Source organism: Chlamydotis macqueenii, chromosome 4, assembly GCF_036417535.1.
Source record: "Chlamydotis macqueenii isolate bChlMac1 chromosome 4, bChlMac1.mat, whole genome shotgun sequence".
In the NCBI taxonomy this organism is placed as follows: domain Eukaryota; kingdom Metazoa; phylum Chordata; class Aves; order Otidiformes; family Otididae; genus Chlamydotis; species Chlamydotis macqueenii.
The window spans coordinates 38,445,082-38,465,891 of record NC_141559.1 but is presented as its reverse complement, the minus strand read 5'-3'; the positions used below and the strand labels follow the sequence as shown (position 1 = coordinate 38,465,891).

Here is a 20,810-nt window from a genome sequence, read left to right as displayed (position 1 = left end):
CTATTGGAATAACAGGAGCAGGTACACTGCAGGTACACTTAAGAGAAAGGAGGTTAAAATCAGACACAAATACTTCCTTGGAGAGAGGTAAGACTTAAAGAGAAGTGATATAGGAAATGTTCTTTGTTGCAAGAGCAAATGGTTGAAATCAAGGGGTATAAGCAAATGTTCAGCATTTTTCCTTAAACAATTTAAATACACTTAAATACCAACAAATATACATCAAAGGCAGTAAAGACTCAAATTGTGTGTCCTTGTAGCTTGTGGGTATACTGAATGTTCCGCTTATTGCTCTGCACCAGCAATTTTTCTTCCAATGGCTCACTATGCATTTTATCACCTTGTTTCTAATACTTCACTAAGCTATACACAGACTAAATTGGGATATCAAGTGGTGCCTTGTTTTAACACGTTACTGCTTTATTTTACTTTGAGAATTATACTCAATAAAACCTCTCATCTGAATTTCGTGCATTTTTCTCCACAACAAAGTATTTCTCTACTTGAATGCTCATATAGATCACACAACTACAATTGCCTTCTTTTCATAGTCCTTTGTACAAGAATTGTGCTTTTTGGTCAAAACATTAACAAAACTCTACCAAATTGTTTGTAATTTCAGGAGTAACTGCTAGAGACTGGTACATAGATATAGAATCATTCCTACATTTTTATATATTACATATAAAAAAAATAGGTATATACATACATAAACCTGCAAGCAAAAAGTATGAGAGAGAAAGCTCCTTGTCAAGGGCTAGTAAAGGAACTGGGCAACTACCTCCTGTGACTTTCAACATAGTCAAACTAATGCAACTCCAGCACCTATTTCCTAAGGCTCTGTCTTTAATGAATGTACCTGGGGGCCATTTTGAGAAGAACAGTACTACACACACTTTGGAAAACACTTGAAAGTGGCCTGACAGAGGAAAGAGTGAGTGGAAAATCCACCGGTGGGAAATGGCCACCTCCTGCAGGATCTGTTGTGATACCATGCGTGCTGTCGTGACAGAGCATGGGAATGCAAACAGTTACTTTCAATAGAAATAAGAGATGTTGCCAAATATTGTAGACATAAACGTCACTGTAAATCCAGATGGCTTTTAATTGTGCCCATAATCATGGATTGATCTCATTTGTTCCGAGCAGGCATCAGCACGAATGGGGTCTGTACAAAGCAGCACGGTTGCTATTCAAACTGCAAACAGGCTTTAGGCACAGGAGCATCTTCATTACCTCTGGGCATGTCTCAAACACTGGGGACATGAGGTAGAGGTCAGGGAGCCCAGAAAAGACTGAATGCTTGCCTCTTCCTCTTTGATCTTTACATTAGAACGCAGCTCTTGTGAAAACAGGCAGTCTTTGCAACAGACTTGCTTTCAGCTGAAAATAATTGTGTATGTATGTAAGCAAGGCATTTGGAAATATCAGCTGATTATTTGTAAATTTTTTATAACAATCCTGGTCCTGACTAAAAGGGGAAGAGATGAATAAAATGTAAATTACTACATATTTAATTTTTTTTTTTAAATCAATCTCAGTAAAGATAGGGTTAAAGATGAAGTTCTATTTATCTTAACAAATACACTATCTTTATTAAATTTTGTTTCCAGAGGTTGTAGAGTCAGATCAACTTACATTTTTATGATAGCCTTTATTTAAATATAATTCTAGCATTCTGTGCGCACAGAGCAGCTAAAGAAATAATATGTAATTTTGGTCTGAAATGCCATAATGTTTTGAGCAGAACACTAGATGTAAAGAACGCCTTAAGCAACCTGTCACCTTAGAAAAATGTAAGTGTTCAGGTCCCAAACTGCTATCCAGAAGCCCTGCTGATTTGTGATGTGTTTATGTTTTTCAGAGATCTCCCTGTTTGTTATGAAGGCTGCCTTCTGGGCACACCCAGAACAGCTCCGATTTCTAGCCCAGTATCCAGGCACCTGCCTAAGTCTACATCCCTGGAAGTACAACTCCTCTTTGAAAGACATGCTTATAGCACATCCGGCTGACACTGACAAGACTAGGGCACTCGAACCATCCTTGCACTCTCTCTGTAGGATATTTATACGGGAAAGTGACCTTCTTTCACTCCTTTTAAAACTGAATATAGCAAAGATCACAAGATTTACAAACCTCAAGGTGCTTGGCCTTTCTACTTATTTCCCCTACTACTTTAACATGAAGGAGATTCCCAGACTGTAATTCCTGCCCCAAGATTACTTCTAATTCAGAAGAACATGCTTCGCACTGGAGTCATCAGAAGGGCTAATTCAGCAGGAAAAAAAAAAAAAAAAAGTGCAGGTATCTGCCTTTTTTTTTTTCTTTTTCTGATTTTAAACTGAGGACAGAGGTTTTAAAGTACTTTAGTCTTCCATTAGATTTAATGTAATGGCCAAAACGAAGCACTAATGCTACTGCAGAACAGATGCTTCTTCAAAATATCAGAAAGATATCAGTGATTAAAAAAACAAACAAACAAAAACCAAAAAAAAAGGATCTGGGCAAAAGTCTTAGCAACAAAGTGAACCCTCTATCTATATTCATAACAACTATTCATAATTTACATATTAATACAAATGCAAATTGTACATTCACTACATTTGTGTAACAACAACTTTGAACCTCAAATCATGGAGGTTTTTAAAATCTCCAGTCATCACTGGCTAAAAACTTTACTGTCTAAACTAATTTCTTTTTATTACATTTCTTTAAAAGTCTATTAATTCTTGCTCTGTTCCTTTGCATTTTTCTAGACAATTTTAAAACCTTCTAATTGTCAAACTTAAAGCTTACTCTTGACAAACTTTATACCATCAAAAAACACACAAAGCTTGACCAAAAAATAAAATAAATTACTTGGATTTGAATCCATAGAGCTTGCCAGAAATAACAAAAACTATTATTTAGGTTTGAATCTACAGCATTTCACTTATTAAAAAAGATGATGTTGTCTTCTAATCCATGTCACTGCCTGTGGAAAATATACAGACTGACAAAATAAATAAGATTTTACAATTATTTGTGTAGTCTCACTTCTAACTTTAAACAGAATGCACTGGCAAAACAGCAATGCCACTGATGATAAAATCACCTTTAATTTACTGTAAACCACAAAGAACATATACCTTTTTAATATGAATACATAAAACTTTTTCTAGCTTAGCCTTGAAGAAAAAGAATTGTTTCACTCTTCATGATGTTAAAAATCAGCAGGATCCAGCAATAAAATCTGAAGCCTATGGTTATAATAGCAAAAATAGACCAAGCAGGTAAATTTAAAGCAGAGGATGAGAACAATATGTACAAATAGGAAGGCAAAAGACTTCTCTGAAAAATCTTGCTGTAAGAAATTGATTTGAAAGAGCTAGCATGAACGTTTTAAGTGGTAAAGTGGAAGGTTACGTTTTTTGGTGGGGGGTGGTTGTTTCCTTGTTTTGTGGAGGTTTTTTTTTTTTTGTTTTCCTTTTTTTAACTGATTTACCCTAAAAATACACTTGAATCTCTTTAAATTTCCGTGTTCACCTTCTCTTCAAAAATTATAGTAAAAAAAAAATCAGAAAGCATGTGACTTACAGCAGACAGAAATTTTAAAATATAAAATGCTCTTTTTCCAAAATATTTACTGAAATATAGTCTTCAATCACTGCTCTTTTTATGATTAAAATAGCCATTCAAGCTTTATTAACTACGATAAATGTCCTTGAGTTGAGCTTTTAACCAAGAGCAATTTATTGAGATGGTTACAAAAATGTATTCTTGAACATTTTCTAGTAGAGTAATTCACGGTTAGTGCAATTAATGAAAATGATAGAAGAGAGACTAGAGACTAGATAAATCTGCTGAATGATAAAAATCTGAAAATTCCATTAGGCCCTTCAGCAATATTATTTTTATTCATAGTCAACAGAAAGTCCTATACAGGTTAATGGAAATAATTTATTTACTCCAGAAACAGAACAATACCGCAACAGAAATTATTCTAAATTGGAATTTTGTATGAGGGTTCTTCAGACTAGCATTTTTAACTAGCCTATTAAATAAAGCCACACTAAATGATCTTTTAATTTGGTTTTAATACATTCTGAATCATCACTATTCTCTACAACAATCTGTAGGAAGGGTACTTGGACATGATAATACAATATACCTTGTACAAATTCACTTACCAGGAAAAGAAAAAGAAAAAAGAAAAACACAATCAATAGGAACACAGAGTTCTCACCACACGTACTGCAGTGTTCTACAAACTTCCACAACCTGCCACTCAAAACTAATAGTAATAATTTGAGTCTTATATTAAAAAAAAAAAAGAAATAAAACCCCTAAACCACAATACCTCCCTGTTTTCATCATAAATACTCATCTGCCCCAACCAGCACAAGTAGTTGCCTATTGTCTCAAGATGGAATTATTTCTCCTCTTTGCACTAACCTAATTCCAAGTAAAATACTAATAGAATTAAATACTCCAATCTTACCAGGTTGCTTATTTTACCAAGAAATAGTTAGGCAGAGAATAATAAACACTTCATGTTTTCTTTTCTGCCACCCCAAACTAGCTAGTATAGGTAGCTACCTGCATTGACTGATCCTTAATACCAGCCCTGCCCCAGCAGTAAGCCCGCATGTCTCCTCTCCTTGTTCACATTAATGATCCTCAGTGCTTCTCCTCCTCCCTTAATCCCTCGACCCAAGAAACATTCAGTCATAGATGCCTCTCCAGCTCCGAGTTGCCACCACCCTTCTGCTTTTCCCACTTACGTCCCAACAAGCTGCTTCTACTTTGCTGAGCCCTTTTTGAATGCCACATTCCTACTACTACTACTACTTTCAGTTTTGTGTATCACTCCTCCTTCTCCTCTTATCCCCATTTCTCCATGAAGATCTCCTGTCCTAAATGACGTTTTCTTCTATCAACCAATATTCAGGTGAATTGCTGGTTGAAAAAAGTGATAAACAGTTCCTGGGAAAATAGGCAAGAAGAATCCATTGCACTTTGTGGGCTAAAGATTCCTAAAACCTTATAATTACTATGAATAAATGGATTCAAATTCAGAGAAAAAGAGCTGTACAGGGACATCAGGACTTGGCTCCATAGTTTTCTGAAGTCTGGCAAATACTTTCGCTTTAGCACAGTTCAGCCACTTTTACTTGCAGGATCAAAGGATCTGGGTCAATAGGGCTTTTGTATGTCTGAGACAAATCTACAGATAATGCCTCAAACCACCTGCTGCTTTCACTGACTAAATGTTCCACTCTTTAATTGAGTTTTCCTTAAAAAAGAAAAAATCCAAATCAACTATGCTGGAATGAGCGATTACTTATGCATAAGAGCCTTAAGCTATTAAAAAGAAGCATGAAGTTTAACACTGAAATTTCTTACGCCCACATTTTTCATATATTTTTGCAAGTAGAGAACATTGAATACTAGGACTCAAAAGCTTAGTGAAACCAAGTCGCTAGAACGCTAGCTGCTAGAAATATTTTCTTTATGCCCAGGAAACCAAAACACAAGGACTGGAACACACAGGCAGGAAAAACTCAAAAATCTACAATTTTTACAAGGGCACTTAAAAAAAAAAAAAATTACACCAGTTTAGTTCCCGATTAAATCATGTAATAAATACTGAAATTAACCATTTTTTAAATTCTTAATTATAAATCATTATAATCTACAGGAATTCAGGCATAATCAATCACATATTTTCCATTAAAACTGTAGCAGGTGCAACAGAATATCACTTATAACTCTTATTAAAATGTCAGGTATTATAAAACCATTTTCCAACACACTTCAATCATACAAGGCATGCCCCAAAATGAAGGTATTGTCTAATTAATTAATTGTACACTTTTGCTTAGTCGCCTGTAACTAGACCAAATGCTTTCTGAATTTCCTATTTGAAGGAATTTTTTCATTGTTCTCTTCTTTCTTTCTTTTTATCAATAAGTCATCTAAATGTTAACTATTTCTGCTAGCTAAATAAGCACCTTTTTATTTGTCTGCATGTTCTCTGTATTCCATCCTTGAGGTAATTCAGCATCGGTAGAGTTAAACCAGCAGCTTTCAATTACAAGTTTCATTCTTCCTGACTTACAGTTTAAGATTGGCAGTTTTCAACTTCTGCAATTTTATCATAAAAAGAACACTGTTTGGTACTATACACAGACTTCAAATTACAGAATCACATTTTATTTGAAAAAAAAAGATTCTGTAATAATTTTCAAAAAGACTAGATGACTTGGCTATTAAAAAGAGACTTGAAAATGTGAAACTACTAAAGGCAAAATCAGAAGACAAAAACAATTTATAGTTTTGTTATCTTAGCTATGCATTGATTGTGCGGGGGGAGGGGGAGAGATTAAGAAGCTTGAAATACAATCATATGAATTCTGAACATCTGAAACATAAAGTACCAGCATGCAGCAGTTCAAGCTATCAAAGCCAGCTGCAATGAGTACTGGGGTTGTAACTATCTTCCAACACGATGGCATTCTCTGTGAGTCTGAGCTGTTTTAGGTCTTCAACCAAGCAGCCCCAAATTCTTTTCTTCATGCTGCAGAGAGTTTCTGTACATATCACATGCAAGTTACCTCAGATAATTCCTGCACAGACCAAGCCTATAGTTACTCTTAGAGAAGCTCATCACAGAGTAGGATGGCTTTGAGAATAGAACAGACTATTTCAGTTGGAAGGGACCTACAAAGACCATCTAGTCCAACTGCCTGACCAATTCAGGGCTGACCAAAAGTTAAAGCCTGTTGGTAAGGGCATTGTCCAAGTGCCTCTTAAACACACTGACAGGCTTGGGGAATCAACCACTTCTCTAGGAAGCCTGTTCCAGTGTTTGACCACCCTCTTGGTAAAGAAATGCTTCCTAATGTCCAGTCTAAACCTCCTCTGGTGTACGTTTGAACCATTCCTACACATCCTATCATTGGATACCAGAGAAACGAGATCAGCACCTCCTTCCCTCCTCAAGAAGCTGTAGAGAGCAATGAGGTCACCTCAGCCTGCTTTTCTCCAAAATAGACAAACCCAGAATCCTTAGCCAGTCCTCATAGGACATTCCTTCCAGCCCTTTCACCAGCTATGTTGCCCTCCTCTGGACGCATTCAAGGACCTTCACATCCTTCTTAAATTGTGGGGTCCAGAACTGCACACAATGAGGCCGCACCAATGCCGAATACAGCGGGATAATCCCCTCTATTAACCAACTGGTCATGCTGTGTTTGATGCACCCCAGGATGCTGTTTGCCCTCTTGGCTGCCAGGGCACACTGCTGGCTCCTACTGAGCCTGTGCCAACCAGCACCCCAGCTGCAGGGCTGCTCTCGAGCCACTCCTCTCCCAGTTTATACTTGCATACTTTAAGCTTAGAACTCATGTGGCGGGTTAATCTTGGCTGGATGTCAGATGCCCACAGGACAGGGGAGAGAAAATATAACAAAAAGCTTGTGGGTCAAGATAAGGACAGGGAGATCATTCCACAATTACCGTCACAGGCAACAGATTTGACTTGGGGAAAAATTAATTTATTACCAATCAAATCAGAGTACGATAATGAGAAAATAAAAACTAAATCTTAAAACACCTTCCCCCTCACTCCTCCCTTCTTCCTAGACTCAACTTCATTCCTGAATTCTTTACCTCCTCCTCTCCAGGACAGGGAATGGGAGTTGAGGTCAGTTCATCACATGTTGTCTCTGCCACTCCTTCCTCCTCAGGGGGAGGACTCCTCACACTCTTTCCCTCCTCCAGTGTGAGGTCCCTCCCATGAGAGACAGTCCTCCATGAACTGTTCCAGAGTGAGTCCCTCCCACAAGCTGCAGTTCCTCACAAACTGCTCCAGTGTGGGTCCCTTCCGTGGGGTGCAGTCCCTCAGGAACAGACTGCTCCAGCATGGGTATCCCACAGGGTAACAAGTCCTGCCAGCAAACCTGTTCCAGTGTGGGCTGCTCTCTTCATGGGTCCACAGGTCCTGCCAGGAGCCTGCTCTAGGACGGGCTCTCCACAGGGTCACAGCCTTCTTCAGGCATCCACTTGCTCCAGCCTGGGGTCCTCCACAAGCAAATATTCCACAGTGGATCTCTGCTTCTCCATGGGCCGCAGGGGCACAGACTGCCTCACCATGGGCTGCAGGGGAATCCTGTCAAGAGCAACTTTACTCCTCCCCCTCCTTCTTCACTGACCTTGGCATCTGCAGAGTTGTTCCTCTCACATCTTCTCACTCTTTCCCCTGGCCACAATTGCTCTTGCCCAGTTGTTTTTTCCCTTTTTTTTCCCTCTTCTTATTTAACTACGTTATCATAGAGGTGCTACCACCATCGCTGATGAGCTCAGCCCTGACCAGTGGTGGGTCCATCTTGGAGCTGGCTGGCATTGGCTCTATGGGGTATGAGGGAAGCTTCTAGCAGCTTCTCACAGAAGCCACACCTGTAGCCACTCTGCTACCAAAACCTTGCTGCACAAGCCCAATACAACTTATCACGTCTCACTAGCCTTCAAGAAGTAAGAATTGAGCTTCTTCCTGTAATTAGACCAAAGGCTGCCCCCCAAACAGAATAGGTTAATCAGATTCAAAAGTTGGAGTAGCTGGATGTGCATGGATGTATTGTCCTTCCATGTCCTTCCACAACAGCAATATAACAGTCTGACACAACACTAAGGCCCAGATAGCTCAGTATATTTGTAAATACACAATAATAGATCAAAAGGGGATTTCAACTTGTTATTATTAGGCCTTTATAAAATTACATGTGGCTTTTGTTTTACTATTTGACAAAGAAATTCACCGGGATGCTCAGTGGTATATTTCAAGATCTACGCATTATTAGCTCTTCTAGAATGGCATGCAGAGACCAGTAACATCCTTGGTTACAACAGATACATTTTAAATTTAATCTGAGGTAAAGAGTATATCAGCTTTACTTTTGAAAGATGAGAAGACCTTTTGTAAAAAGACAGAAAAGCGTTTTAAGTGTCCCACTTAATCTTTAAATCTTGTCTTTTTTATCAGTACAGGTACAGTGCAGCAACAAACAAAACCAGTGTCTCTTCTCATCTATATCTTAAGACTGCACTTTCTTACAATTAATATTGTATGAATTGTGAAGATACATTTTAAAAGCAATTTGATCCAGGTCCTCTTCTGAGCACCTGTGGAACAGGTTCTAAACAATGTTTTTCTTTCTTGAAAAGTAAGTTCCTTTGAAATACACTTTTTCTTAGAAAGTGGTGTCTTTCTCTGTTTTCAGGACTGTACTTGGATGCTGTGATATGTCATGTCAGCTCAGTCATATTCATTGATTTGCATTTTATAATGTAAAATGAATGTATACTTCCTTTCAAATCACAAAAGGAAAATAATACAACACAGTTGCAATGCTATTGCCAGCAATGAGAGAACATTCGCAATCCCAGGGGTAACATTACCTGCTAGGGGCATGTAACCTCCTCTCATTTCTGTACTGATAATAAAAGACTTTTATTAGCCTTCCTATCTGTTCCATGCTGGATTTGCAGTGATAGCTTCCTAGATTCCATGGAAACTAGCAGCAAAAGCTCATTTATAACCACTGGCAATCTGGACAATTGTCTCAAAACCAAAAAGGAAGAAAGATTATTCACAAGATGACAGAAGGGACAAATGAGAGACTAGTGAGTTAACCAGCTCCAAGAAGCAAAGGATAACAAACATGGCCAGAATATTAACATAAAGAATGGCATGTTCGGGAAGGACAGGTAGGGAATGCAATTCAACAAAAATGGATAAAAAACTCTGTACTGTAAAGGAATTACCAAGTGCACAGATACTGTATGAGATTGTCTAAATCAGCAGCAGTACAGAAAAGCAACGCAAAAAAGATCTGGATGTTAGTTTGTATCTCAAGATAAATATATTTCAACAGTGTCATGATGGTGGGGGATGGGGGTGGGGGGGGAGGGGGAAGAAAAAAAAGAGAGAAAAGGAGAGTAACACAAGAGAAAGCCCTGAAAGGAGTACTGGGTTTGAGATACATGAAACACATTATTCTGATTTCTACAGCATAGCACTCAGATGCAGTGCTGTACCCAGTCTGGCATTTCAAAGAAGATGGATACTACTTAGGAAGATTCCAGAGCAAAACGATGAACAGAATCTGAGAGTAGAAAATTCAAATGAAAAGGGATTATTTAGTTTAGCAAGGGAAGCAAGGACAAATATTATTTAGTTTAACAGGGAAGCAAGGGCAAATATGGTAGCCATCTTCAAATACAGGACAGCTAAAAAGGAGAACTTCTTCACATCCATTAGAAACAGATAAAGGAGTAATGGATTAGGCAATATAAAGCTCTGAAACAGAACACCTGGGGAAGCTGTGAAATCACTATCCACAGGAACTGCACAGGTATATTTGATTTTGCCTCAAGGCAGGGAGGATGGGCCGGGTGACAGACTGCTCAAAGACCTTTCTTGCCCTGTTTCTATGATTCTACTCTGCCTCTAGCTCTCTCAAGGATGGGAACGAAATGTGACATATCTCTGTCCTTATATGTAATGGCAGGCAAAAATGACAAGTAATATGTGTATAAGGGCAAAAGATAGAAAGCTACACAAAGAAATACAATAACTGATGCAATCAGTCTCTCCACACATTGCCATATACATCCACATTTCCCCCCCCATCAATACCTCTAGCACTTACAAATTATCTGATAATTTAATGTCAGTCTTAATCTCTTGACTGAATATCAGTGCGATCCTATGTATTCCTTGAGCACGCAATATATAAAGACAGATCACCCATTTCAATTTAATTTAAAATGTGGTTTAAGTTAAATAAATTCATTAAAATACATGTTTCAATTAGTTTATTTTTCCTATTCATAACAAAATAAACCTCAAAACCAAGGCACTCCAAATACTCTCCTTCAACTCTTTCAAATTCTAGTGGACTTGAAAGGACCTATCATAGAAGAAATAAAGGGAATATCCGTGATAAAGTTACAAATTCTAATGCAATAATAAAACATTGTAACCATTTCATCTTATCTAACACGCATGCAGTTTCCCCCCCACTGTTAGTAATACCAGAGGTATCAGAATCCTTATCACTGTAGCCCACAGATTTATTTTTCCATCAATGAGAAAAATTGCATCTTGGTTTCAGTTAAGACTTTTTTTACTTTAGTTATGCATTTCACTGATTATTTCCACAATACAATTCGGCAACATTAGTAGGTAGGTAGATCTAGGTACTCAAGAATCAGAGAGACAAAAGAATTTTATTAATCACCCAAAGCCACATCTCTTCTCTTTGTCCTAAATGAGAACAACACATATTACATATATTACATGTATGTAATACGGATGTATCTAAAGGCATGTCACAGACTTTAATTTATTTCTCTCCAGCATCAAATGAGAAATTCACTTATTTTGTCATAAAGATTTAAAAATACAAAAATAACCACAGAAAAATCATAGCTTTGACTGAATCACCCCCAAACTTGGCCTTAGGAAAAAAGGAACGTACCAACTTTTTTTTGTTTTGTTTTAAATTAAGGTTGTGTGCTTTTTGTTCCAGAACTTTAAAAAATGGTCCTTCCATTCCTTGCTGAAACTTCTTATCCATCTAATTACAAATAAGAATGTGCTTCATATTCAAACTACAGCACAAAAAAAACCTTATGCCTAGAACATTTGCCATTCATTTTTTTGTCATAATACATTTTAAAGTTATTTAAGTACACTCATTCTTAATAAAACTTCTGATTGTATTACTTAAAAGGAAAATTATTTACATTAAAATTGCATTATTCTTTTTAACACCTTGCAAGCACTAATTGATCCTCATAATGGTCACAGAAGGTAAGAAGGCACTATTATCCTAGTTCCACCCAGAGGGAAAATTGAGGTAAGGAAGTTTAACTACTTGCCCAATATCACATCTTGTATCATTCAGGTCTGAAACCAGATCATGATTCTATACCTCAGGCATACCACTTAATTTTTAAAGTCTTTAGGATTTCAGCATCTGTCTCAACGCAACTGTCTTACCATTTCTTGGTGAGATTATGTTACATCAGAAAGTGATAGATCCGTGCTCCCTGGGAGCCTACGTATGACTACATATTTGCCTTTAAAACATTTCAAAATATGGAGAAAATGAAAAACAAAAAAAAGTCAGTAGATGCTTAATATCTCGTCCAAACAACTACCTAACAAGCTGTCAGGTGCAGATTTACAGTGACATAAGAGAAATTAAAGTTGTCTTGAACATTTTTGACAGTGCAGCATCTTTGTTCAACCAGTCCTACGATAGAGAATGTTAGAAATACCCCAGAGAAATAAAAAATTGTGTTGGCACAGCGGATTTTGAAGGGCTTTCTGTCTCTTGTCTTTCTATTCCAAATCCCCCACTTCCTGTACATCTGTCATGGTTAAAACAAATGTAAGACATACCTTAATTGTACTAGTGTGTGCACCAGGATATTCTTTTTCCTCCAGAGTTGACCAACGTTGTATAAATTTTGACACCAGAGGATCATCATAGTCAACTATCTGAAATCCTGAGACGTTAGCTCCTCCAAACTGTATTTTTGACAAATCTCCATCAGTAAATCCCTGGGCACAGAAAACATCACGTCTGTTACTCCAACATTTTTGGCAGGTATCTCAATAGTATATACAAATAAAGAGTTACTACTGCAGAAGTATATGCCAACATTTTCATTTTCCTTAAACAGGATTCAAGTTTAAATCCTGGGCTGCCAGGATTAAGTCTTCAGCTCCTCCAGCCAGCAACACCTCTTGCTGCTCACTAGACATAAACCTTTATGGAGCAAGGGCTGAGTGGTCCTGTCCTTGCCATGCTTACCTTCCTAAACAGTCCCGTTGATTTTAATAGGACTGCTTAAATGAGAAAGGGAACACTGACACAAGTAACAGCTAGGCAAGCAAGTTTTAGCCAGGAATAATTACAGTCCTCTTTTTGCTAGGAACACTAAAGCACGTGGAAGGACTTACCATCTTCCCTCCGGTATAAAGAACTACTTCTCATTCTTACAAACAGTACCTATATTTTGTTTTCCATAGTCTGTGCTTTAACTTGCCCCAAATAACCATACATAGGAATTTACATGAAATATTGATTTCAGGCACTTCAGTTTAAATTAATGCTCTGAGTGAACATAAAAAGAAGTAGTAACTTCAGCCCACATTATCAGAAGTTGCTACAATTGCTGTACCAGGTGCTCTTTAATTATTGCATATTAATGATACTCGTCAATGATGTGTTGCTGCATGCTAATACAGACGCTTCTACAGGGATCATGAAACTTTCTTCAATATTATTGTGATGTTTGAACAGGAACATTAATTGTATACTTTGACCTCTTCTCCATCTATCAGCATGTTTTATTCTTAAAATAGCTCCATTTCTTGACTGACTGATCCTACTGGAGGAGAACATTATTACAGTCAAGTAAAGAAGAAAGAAGGTGGATTCAGTGAAGAAGATGGGATATGACCAAGTACTAGACAAATTTCCTTTCTGACAGAAAAAAACCCACAGTTTTAAAATCATTACCATATATATTTTTTACGATATTACACCCAAAAAAATCGACAATATTTGCATTTAAAGTCTATAAATCTGTAGGAAGCAAATATAATATTAAATAGTTTTAAAATACAAGATTCAATAAGTTTTTGATCTTATGAGCTTACTGTTATGAACTTAAAGCAATGGCTAAAACGGTTAACATAATGAAACACACTAGTAAATTTTTCTAAAATGTTTATTTCCCTTAAGGCTCAAAATACTATTTACACAACATTTGCAATGCAAAATACAAATGTCTAACACTTAGGGAATTCTTCAATTTTTTAAGACTTTTCTGCTTGCTTTGTAAATATCAATACCTTAACTTCTTTACCCTAAAACTTAGTTAATAAATACAAAAATGAAACCCCACTGTTCTGCTTTTAAAGAGGCCATTAGTCTAAGAGTTCATAGAGTATAAAAAAAATTTAGAGGCATTCACACCATGCAACCCCCAAAACTCTTTTCTGGAACAGGATAACTGAGACTCAAGCCTGCAGAATTTGCTTTGCCTGTTACAAAGTCATTGGATTAGTTTCTCTAGCTTCAGTAAATAAGTGTTGTTGCCTTTAATGTCAGTAAAATGGCCCTTCACCTTCAGATACAATTCCAAAAAACAGTACCTTGACAGAATTTAGTGAGTTTCCTGAACCTTGCCCCTTAGGAATACTATTAGCTATACTGTCTGATCACCCATGTTCAAGAAAAGATTAATTCAAACTGATTACCAAGCCAATCTATGAAGAAGTGTAAAGCTGAGACTCTCTAGCAGAATGAAAGCTGAGAACTGTAATTTTTAAGTACTTTAGAGGTGAGATAAGAAACATTAGTTTGCTGAATGAATGTATCAGCCTATAAGGGATAAAGTTATTTTTCTGATTTCCATACGCTGCTTTTCTAAAGTATATATAAAAAGGGATGAAGATCTACTGAAGGTGCTGAGCAACCTTCACTCCCATTGATGGGAATATTACAGGAGGCATTTAAGCTCTGAAAAGACTCAGCCAATAAAACAAATACCATCTCAACACATGCAGTCATTTAGCAAGGATAAAGACAATTAGCTTTTTTCTATTTTCTAAAATGTATTTAAAACAAAATACTAGTTGATGTGCTTCCATAAACAGTAAAATTACTCATACAGGTATTTTAAATATTAAAAATGCTTACCAGATTTGCAATGATATAATGGTATCCTTTAACATGTTTACCAATTGTGATAACCTGTAAAAAAAAAATAAGAAATACCCCCATAATGGAGAATGTTCACCTGATATACAGACTGAGACTTAAAAACTACAAAATGCAGTATGATGTAAAAGCTAGTTATGAGCTTTATGGTATGCAATACTGAGCTTGGTCAGTGCTTTACATTTATTTTACCTAATGCACTATCAAACATATTATCAGCTGGTGGAAATTAGTCATGTTGATCTCCAAGTCCCAAGATCTGTAAACAGAGGAGCTGAATGTTAATTAGTATGCTGTGTATTAAAGGCACAACCTGGACAGGAGAGAGCAGCCATCATACAGTAGAAGCACTGTGCCTCAGAAATTCCTGCTTAGATTCTGCTCCCTTTGTAGCAGAACTACAATGTTCCTTGAACTAGAAAAAGTTTAAAAGCCCACTGACATTAATGAAAGCATTTACATTAAGAGGAAGTCTTTTAAAGTCCAAATTGTTGTTTATTGCTCTGAGGCGTCCTCATAATCTGCCTCAGAGCCAGCTGGTGGTTTCTCACAGCCTCCACTGGCAGGCATGTAGCATGGATTCTTCTCCCAAATAAGCCTAATTAAGATTATGTTTGCATAGGGAAGTTTGCATTTTGAAGCAAAACACTTCTCCAGAGAAAGGATGTGGGTGATAAGAGGACTCCAAAGGTTTTTTCCATCTTTTGAACAATGAGAACAACTTAAATCAAGAGATTTGATTCATTTAACCCAAAATCAAGACAGGATGATTAATTTATTTCCTCATTTAACATATAACTAAAATATTCAGAATAGGTACCCTGTAACTTATAACAGGATAGTAGTGAACAACTTTCCATGTACCTGCTTTAATGAAGTTACACGAATATAAGTGAAGGCAGTGTTTAACGCTAAGTTTTATTTTACTAGATTTGAGATTGAAAAGGACCACATTACATAAGCCATAGAAGTTATTCAATTATTCCCCTTTTGAGCTATATATATACATGATATATGAACTTAATTATCCTAAAACAGTTACTTGGTTCAGACTACTTAAAACTCATTACTTATCAAATGGTTTAAGAATGATGTTCAGATGTATTTCTTACGTAGCTGCTGCTTTCAAAGAAATTTCAGTTAGACCAGATTAGCTCTTCTGCACAAAATGTTTCCTCGTCATTGATATCCAGGAAAACGACCAGCAGCTGCAAGTCTTTGGATCAATGCTTAGTAACTCTGCTGTGCCACTGGGTACTATCACATTAATCTAGCCTTCTAAAACATTGCCCTTTGCCATTCCTTCATATGAACACTAAGTGCCAGTTAAAACTCTGAGAAGATTCAGTGGTGTTCCCAAAAGCCACGATGAAGGAGCTGTGGACACAAAGGTATTCACCAGTGTCCCTAGCATCTCAAGCAGGGATAGAGAAGAAGTAGCAGTAACTGCATGGCTGCATAAAGGGTGTTATCAAGGGGAAATGACATTCTGCAAAGGAAGCTGGATGAGAAGAGATAGAGGCACTACAATGAAGAGCAACATTGACCTGCCAAATCAGAGAAGAGGAATATAAACTAGTTTGAGGAGAGGTGGGGAATTGAAATATTTTTCAACTTCAACTTACATAAATCATTGAAATCTGGAAAAGAAAATACAACACGAAACAAAAATCAAGAATGATGAAGCAACCTCGTAAACACTTTGTGCGTCTATACAAAGATCCAAGGACTACAGAGCATAACTGGGTGAACCTGAGGTTGCCACCACAGCTTAACATGCTAGTGGAATAAATGAAAGCACCACAATAGAAGGCTTGTTCAAGAATAGAAAGCAAGGATGAAGAGTAAATAAGTTCCTGTTCTATGTATCGAGAATATAAATAATATTTCAGTATTCAAGAAAAATCTGGTCAATAGAAAGCCTGTTGCATGTCTCAGTAAAAATACACAGAAAATGAAAAGGGATATTAATACAAAGGGTCTACTTGAGGCACCCTCATGAAAAGAAGGAAATTGAGGAGAGTTTTTTCAGGGCAGGAATTAAAAGAATTTTAAAAGAATAAATACGGCAGTAAAGCAAGACTTGAAGTAAATATTCTGCTATGTATATTCATATATATATGAAAAGAAAACCAGATGAACACACTCAAAGGATACTCACAAGCCAAGAAATCCATTGTTTACAGACCTTCATTTTAAGACACAGAAAAAAATCAATAGAGAAACAGTTATTTTAGATTTTGGTTTAGGCTACTGCTGAAATGGAAAGCGGGTTTACCTTCTTTTGTAAGAAACAGAAGTTACAGAAACAGCATATAAGGATAATGGACTCAAAAACCAGACCAAACTCCAGAAACTGTTAGGGTACCTTGCAAAGAGAACCTCAAGCCAAAACCCATGTAAGACAGCCGATAGCAGTTTAAGAGACCATATTCTATGGCATAGCAGTAAACTATTTTGAGGAGAACAACTAATTGGAATTATAATAATTGACCTGGGTGGCTGATCCACAGTTATCTAGAATTCTTCAGTGACTTACAAATCAAAAGAGCAGAAACAAAAGTTCATCCATCCATATGCTTAAGGAGTAGCACAAGCCTATGGGGATAAGCTACAAAAATCTAAGACTCCAACTAAGACAGAATCTATCAAAGTTCAATTAGGGCAAGAAAATTATCCCAGAGCTGAAATCAAAACAAGAAGCAGCCAAGGAAAGTAAGAGGTCTATTACTAAACCAACAAAGACAGTAAAAACGAGTGGTAACTCAAGAGTGAAGAGAGTTACTCTCTTTAAAAAGTGGTAAAAGAAGAAACTGAAGAAACTTATAGTCAGCCAAACTTTCATATCAGGGAAGAGATTATAATGAATATTCCATACTTAAATTTAAAAGAATCTATAGGATAATAAGATGATAAACAGTCAATATAGTCTTGTCAAGATCAAAATATATCAAAGCAATTCCTTTCCTTTCTCTGACATGATAGCTAGCCTAACAGTTAATGAGGAAACAGCAGATGTGACATATCTTGATTCCAAGGTTTTTGTCCTGTATGACATAATTACAAGCTCTTACGGGAACACAAACAAGACAAAATTCACTGTAACATAAGCAAACAACTGTTTAAAAGCTATACAGAACCAGATGAAGGGAACCTGTAAGTATTACTTCTCTCAAGCATTGCTCCACACAGTACGTTTATTGATGTGGACAAGAAGTCAGAAAATATGATTTTAAAAAAGTGCAGATGATAAGGAGGTTGCAAATGCTCTGGAGAACAGGATGGAATTCAAATTATTCTTTAAAATTAGAGAAACAGTTTGTAGATATGCATTCCAAATTAAAAAAAAATACAATGCACTCCATTTAGGACACTACTCATTGCCCGAGCCTCTCCAAAATGTTAACAGTCTTTATAACAAAGACCAAAATAACAAGCCCTTCAAAAAAGCTTCAAACCAATACATCTACAGTCTGATGATATATCCCTACAGATGCTGCACAGTCTCACATGGTCAAGCTCAAGACAGCAGGAAGCTATCGTTATGATTTTCCATTGTGCTCTGCACGCATGAAAAGAAGTAATAAGATGCTAAGACATTAAGACACAACAGGTGAATTTGAAGGTAACACAATAATTTGAATCAGAGTACTGTTTCAGATGTTGTTGTAAAACAGAAAATGAAAATAAATAATTTTGGCAAATAATATGTGTGTGGGTGGAGAAAATACTTAAGTTTCTACCCTGTTTAAAGCTCAGAAGGCCTCAGCTATGGAAAACAGCATTCAATTTTTGTTAACACAGTTTAAGAGGGAAACAAAATGCAGAGAGACCTAAGGACAGTACAAATGACAAAGAGCTTAGAAACATGAACTACGAAGGCAGTTAAATGGAAAAGAGAAGCTGTTGATATAGCCTTCCCAAGATGTAAGAGGTTCTTGGAAAAAGCATTAGAAGTAGAAAATACTTTCTAGGTGTAAGGAGAACTAATCCCTAAACATAATATAACTATTTAAAAGGCACCACATATAACAGTATCAAGTACGTATGATATAGTATACTACTTAGGTTGTGAAATAGCCTTAACGAGGTTTTTTGGTTTTGTTGTTTTGGGTTTGTTTGTTTTTTTTTAAATAATCAAGACATAAAACCATACAGGATCATCCAGATAGAATTATCTTGCCTTTGAGCAAAGGGAAGGATTATAGGATTTGTATGTTCACTTTCTGCTTGATATATATGTGGTCCTCAATATAAACCTGTCACTTCCAAATGACACATAATAATCACAAAAATAGGATCAAGAAAAATGAACTCATTACATTTACTCATAGAATGCAGGTAACTGCTGTCACTGAAAAATGGAGAATAGCAAACCTGATCAACAATGTCGTTGACTTTATCACGCTCACAGTCCAAAATCACTCGCCTTTCCTTTTTTACCTCTAGATCTTGAAACAGTGAACGGTAAGTTTCATCTTTTCTGTCATTGTTAATATTTCCCACATTGATAGCAGTCACTTGCCATTTCTTTTCAGCAGCAGAATCCAGCACAGCTTGCAATGTTGATAAGCCTAGGGAAGCACAAGACAAAATAAAAGATATGACTGATAAAGCTTCAGGAATAACAAGCTTCTAGAACGTTGATTTATGAGATTACTTATTTAAGGTTTTCCTGTAACTTGTTTGACCTGTCACATGTTGTTAGGACTCAGAAAATAAGATATGCGTGGGTTCCATCAGTTCTTATTGCACGAAATTTCTATTTACATTGCTGCAAGGAATCAGGGTAGATCCTTGAAAGGACAACCTTTTGGTTTTGCTTCAACCTTGCTCAGAATGGGATTTTGTCAGTTTGACTGATCCATTGCTGGAATTCCATGTGCTGGGAAAGAGGTCTTCAGGGAGAAAAGTGAACCAATTATGGCAAGAGGATCAGCTGCTTATCACAAAATGCTATTGAACTGCTTTTGTTCTCAGTGCTTGAGCAGTACTGTATTTAAACCTGGACCTCACTGAGGTCTATGGCAAAGTTCCAATGTTCTGCAATGGTGATAATGGAGTTATTATTTCTGTTGGTTACAGTTATATCCCTGATAATGAAAGGAGATGTGCCAAGACACATTTTTCCATATAGATAAGTAGACTCATGCTAACACCTACATGCAGTCTACAGAAGTCTGCTTCCGTTTTATCCTTTCAGCACATTCTTGCCAGGAAGCTGTAATGTCTGTACAGCTGCAACTGCCTACAATATATTGTAAAATCAGTGAAGATTTTGCTTAACTGGTTTTCCTTTTCAAAGATTAAATAACAGAGTATAGAAACATGAAAATTACTGCTGGAAATTAATTTCTGCTCTACAACAAATACCATTTTAACAATTTCCAGCAGTACAGGAATTAGACTTTTTATGTTTAAATTCCAGAGAATTCTACATAGTTCTAGAGAGAAATTTTAAGGATAGTAGATAGTACTGTAGAAAAAAAAAGAAAATTAGACCTTCTCACAAGCCAACTGACATCTTTGCACGTTCATCTCTCCTGAAACCACAGAACACCAGGAGTCATTTCTTTGAGACAAATTTCCGACTTGGTACATAAAGGAAGCTTCAGGTATAACTCTCATGAGAAATAATAGTGGTTATGCCCATAAATGTAGAAAGAGAGCACTAAGAATTCATTTGTCTCATAGTTCGTAAATACATCATTAAATCAAGATTGCTCAGTGTTTAGCTATTCAACTTTATCAGTGAAAATGGTGATGACATACAGTAATATACAAGATTGGTCATCAGCACGCATAGAAAATGACAGGCTTCCAAAAGCATAAACTCAATCAGTATCTCAAATAGTTCTGGTTTTCTATGTCTTCTTTAAAGAAGACCGATACGAAGTTTTGTATGTCATGCAATGAGTATTTATTTTAAAATAACAGATAACTACACTCCAAGGGTATATATAAACTATTTACAACATGTTAAAGATAAATGTTGAGAACCCTTGCCAAAAAGAAAGATAATTAATGT

The 20,810-nt window shown here is 36.6% G+C and overlaps 1 protein-coding gene across 3 annotated transcripts in view; it reads right to left on the bottom strand.

The window, feature by feature from the left end:
* The window catches only part of GRIA2 (glutamate ionotropic receptor AMPA type subunit 2), a 94,217-nt gene that overhangs the window by 25,508 nt on the left and 47,899 nt on the right, over positions 1-20,810 (bottom strand). For all 3 annotated transcript variants that reach the window (XM_086747875.1, XM_086747874.1, XM_086747873.1), the window contains exons 4-6: positions 19,160-19,356; positions 14,762-14,815; positions 12,451-12,612 (exon numbers count right to left, since the gene is read on the bottom strand). In XM_086747875.1, the coding sequence (XP_086604001.1) occupies positions 12,451-12,612; positions 14,762-14,815; positions 19,160-19,356 (413 nt within the window). The remainder of the gene's footprint in view (positions 1-12,450; positions 12,613-14,761; positions 14,816-19,159; positions 19,357-20,810) is intronic.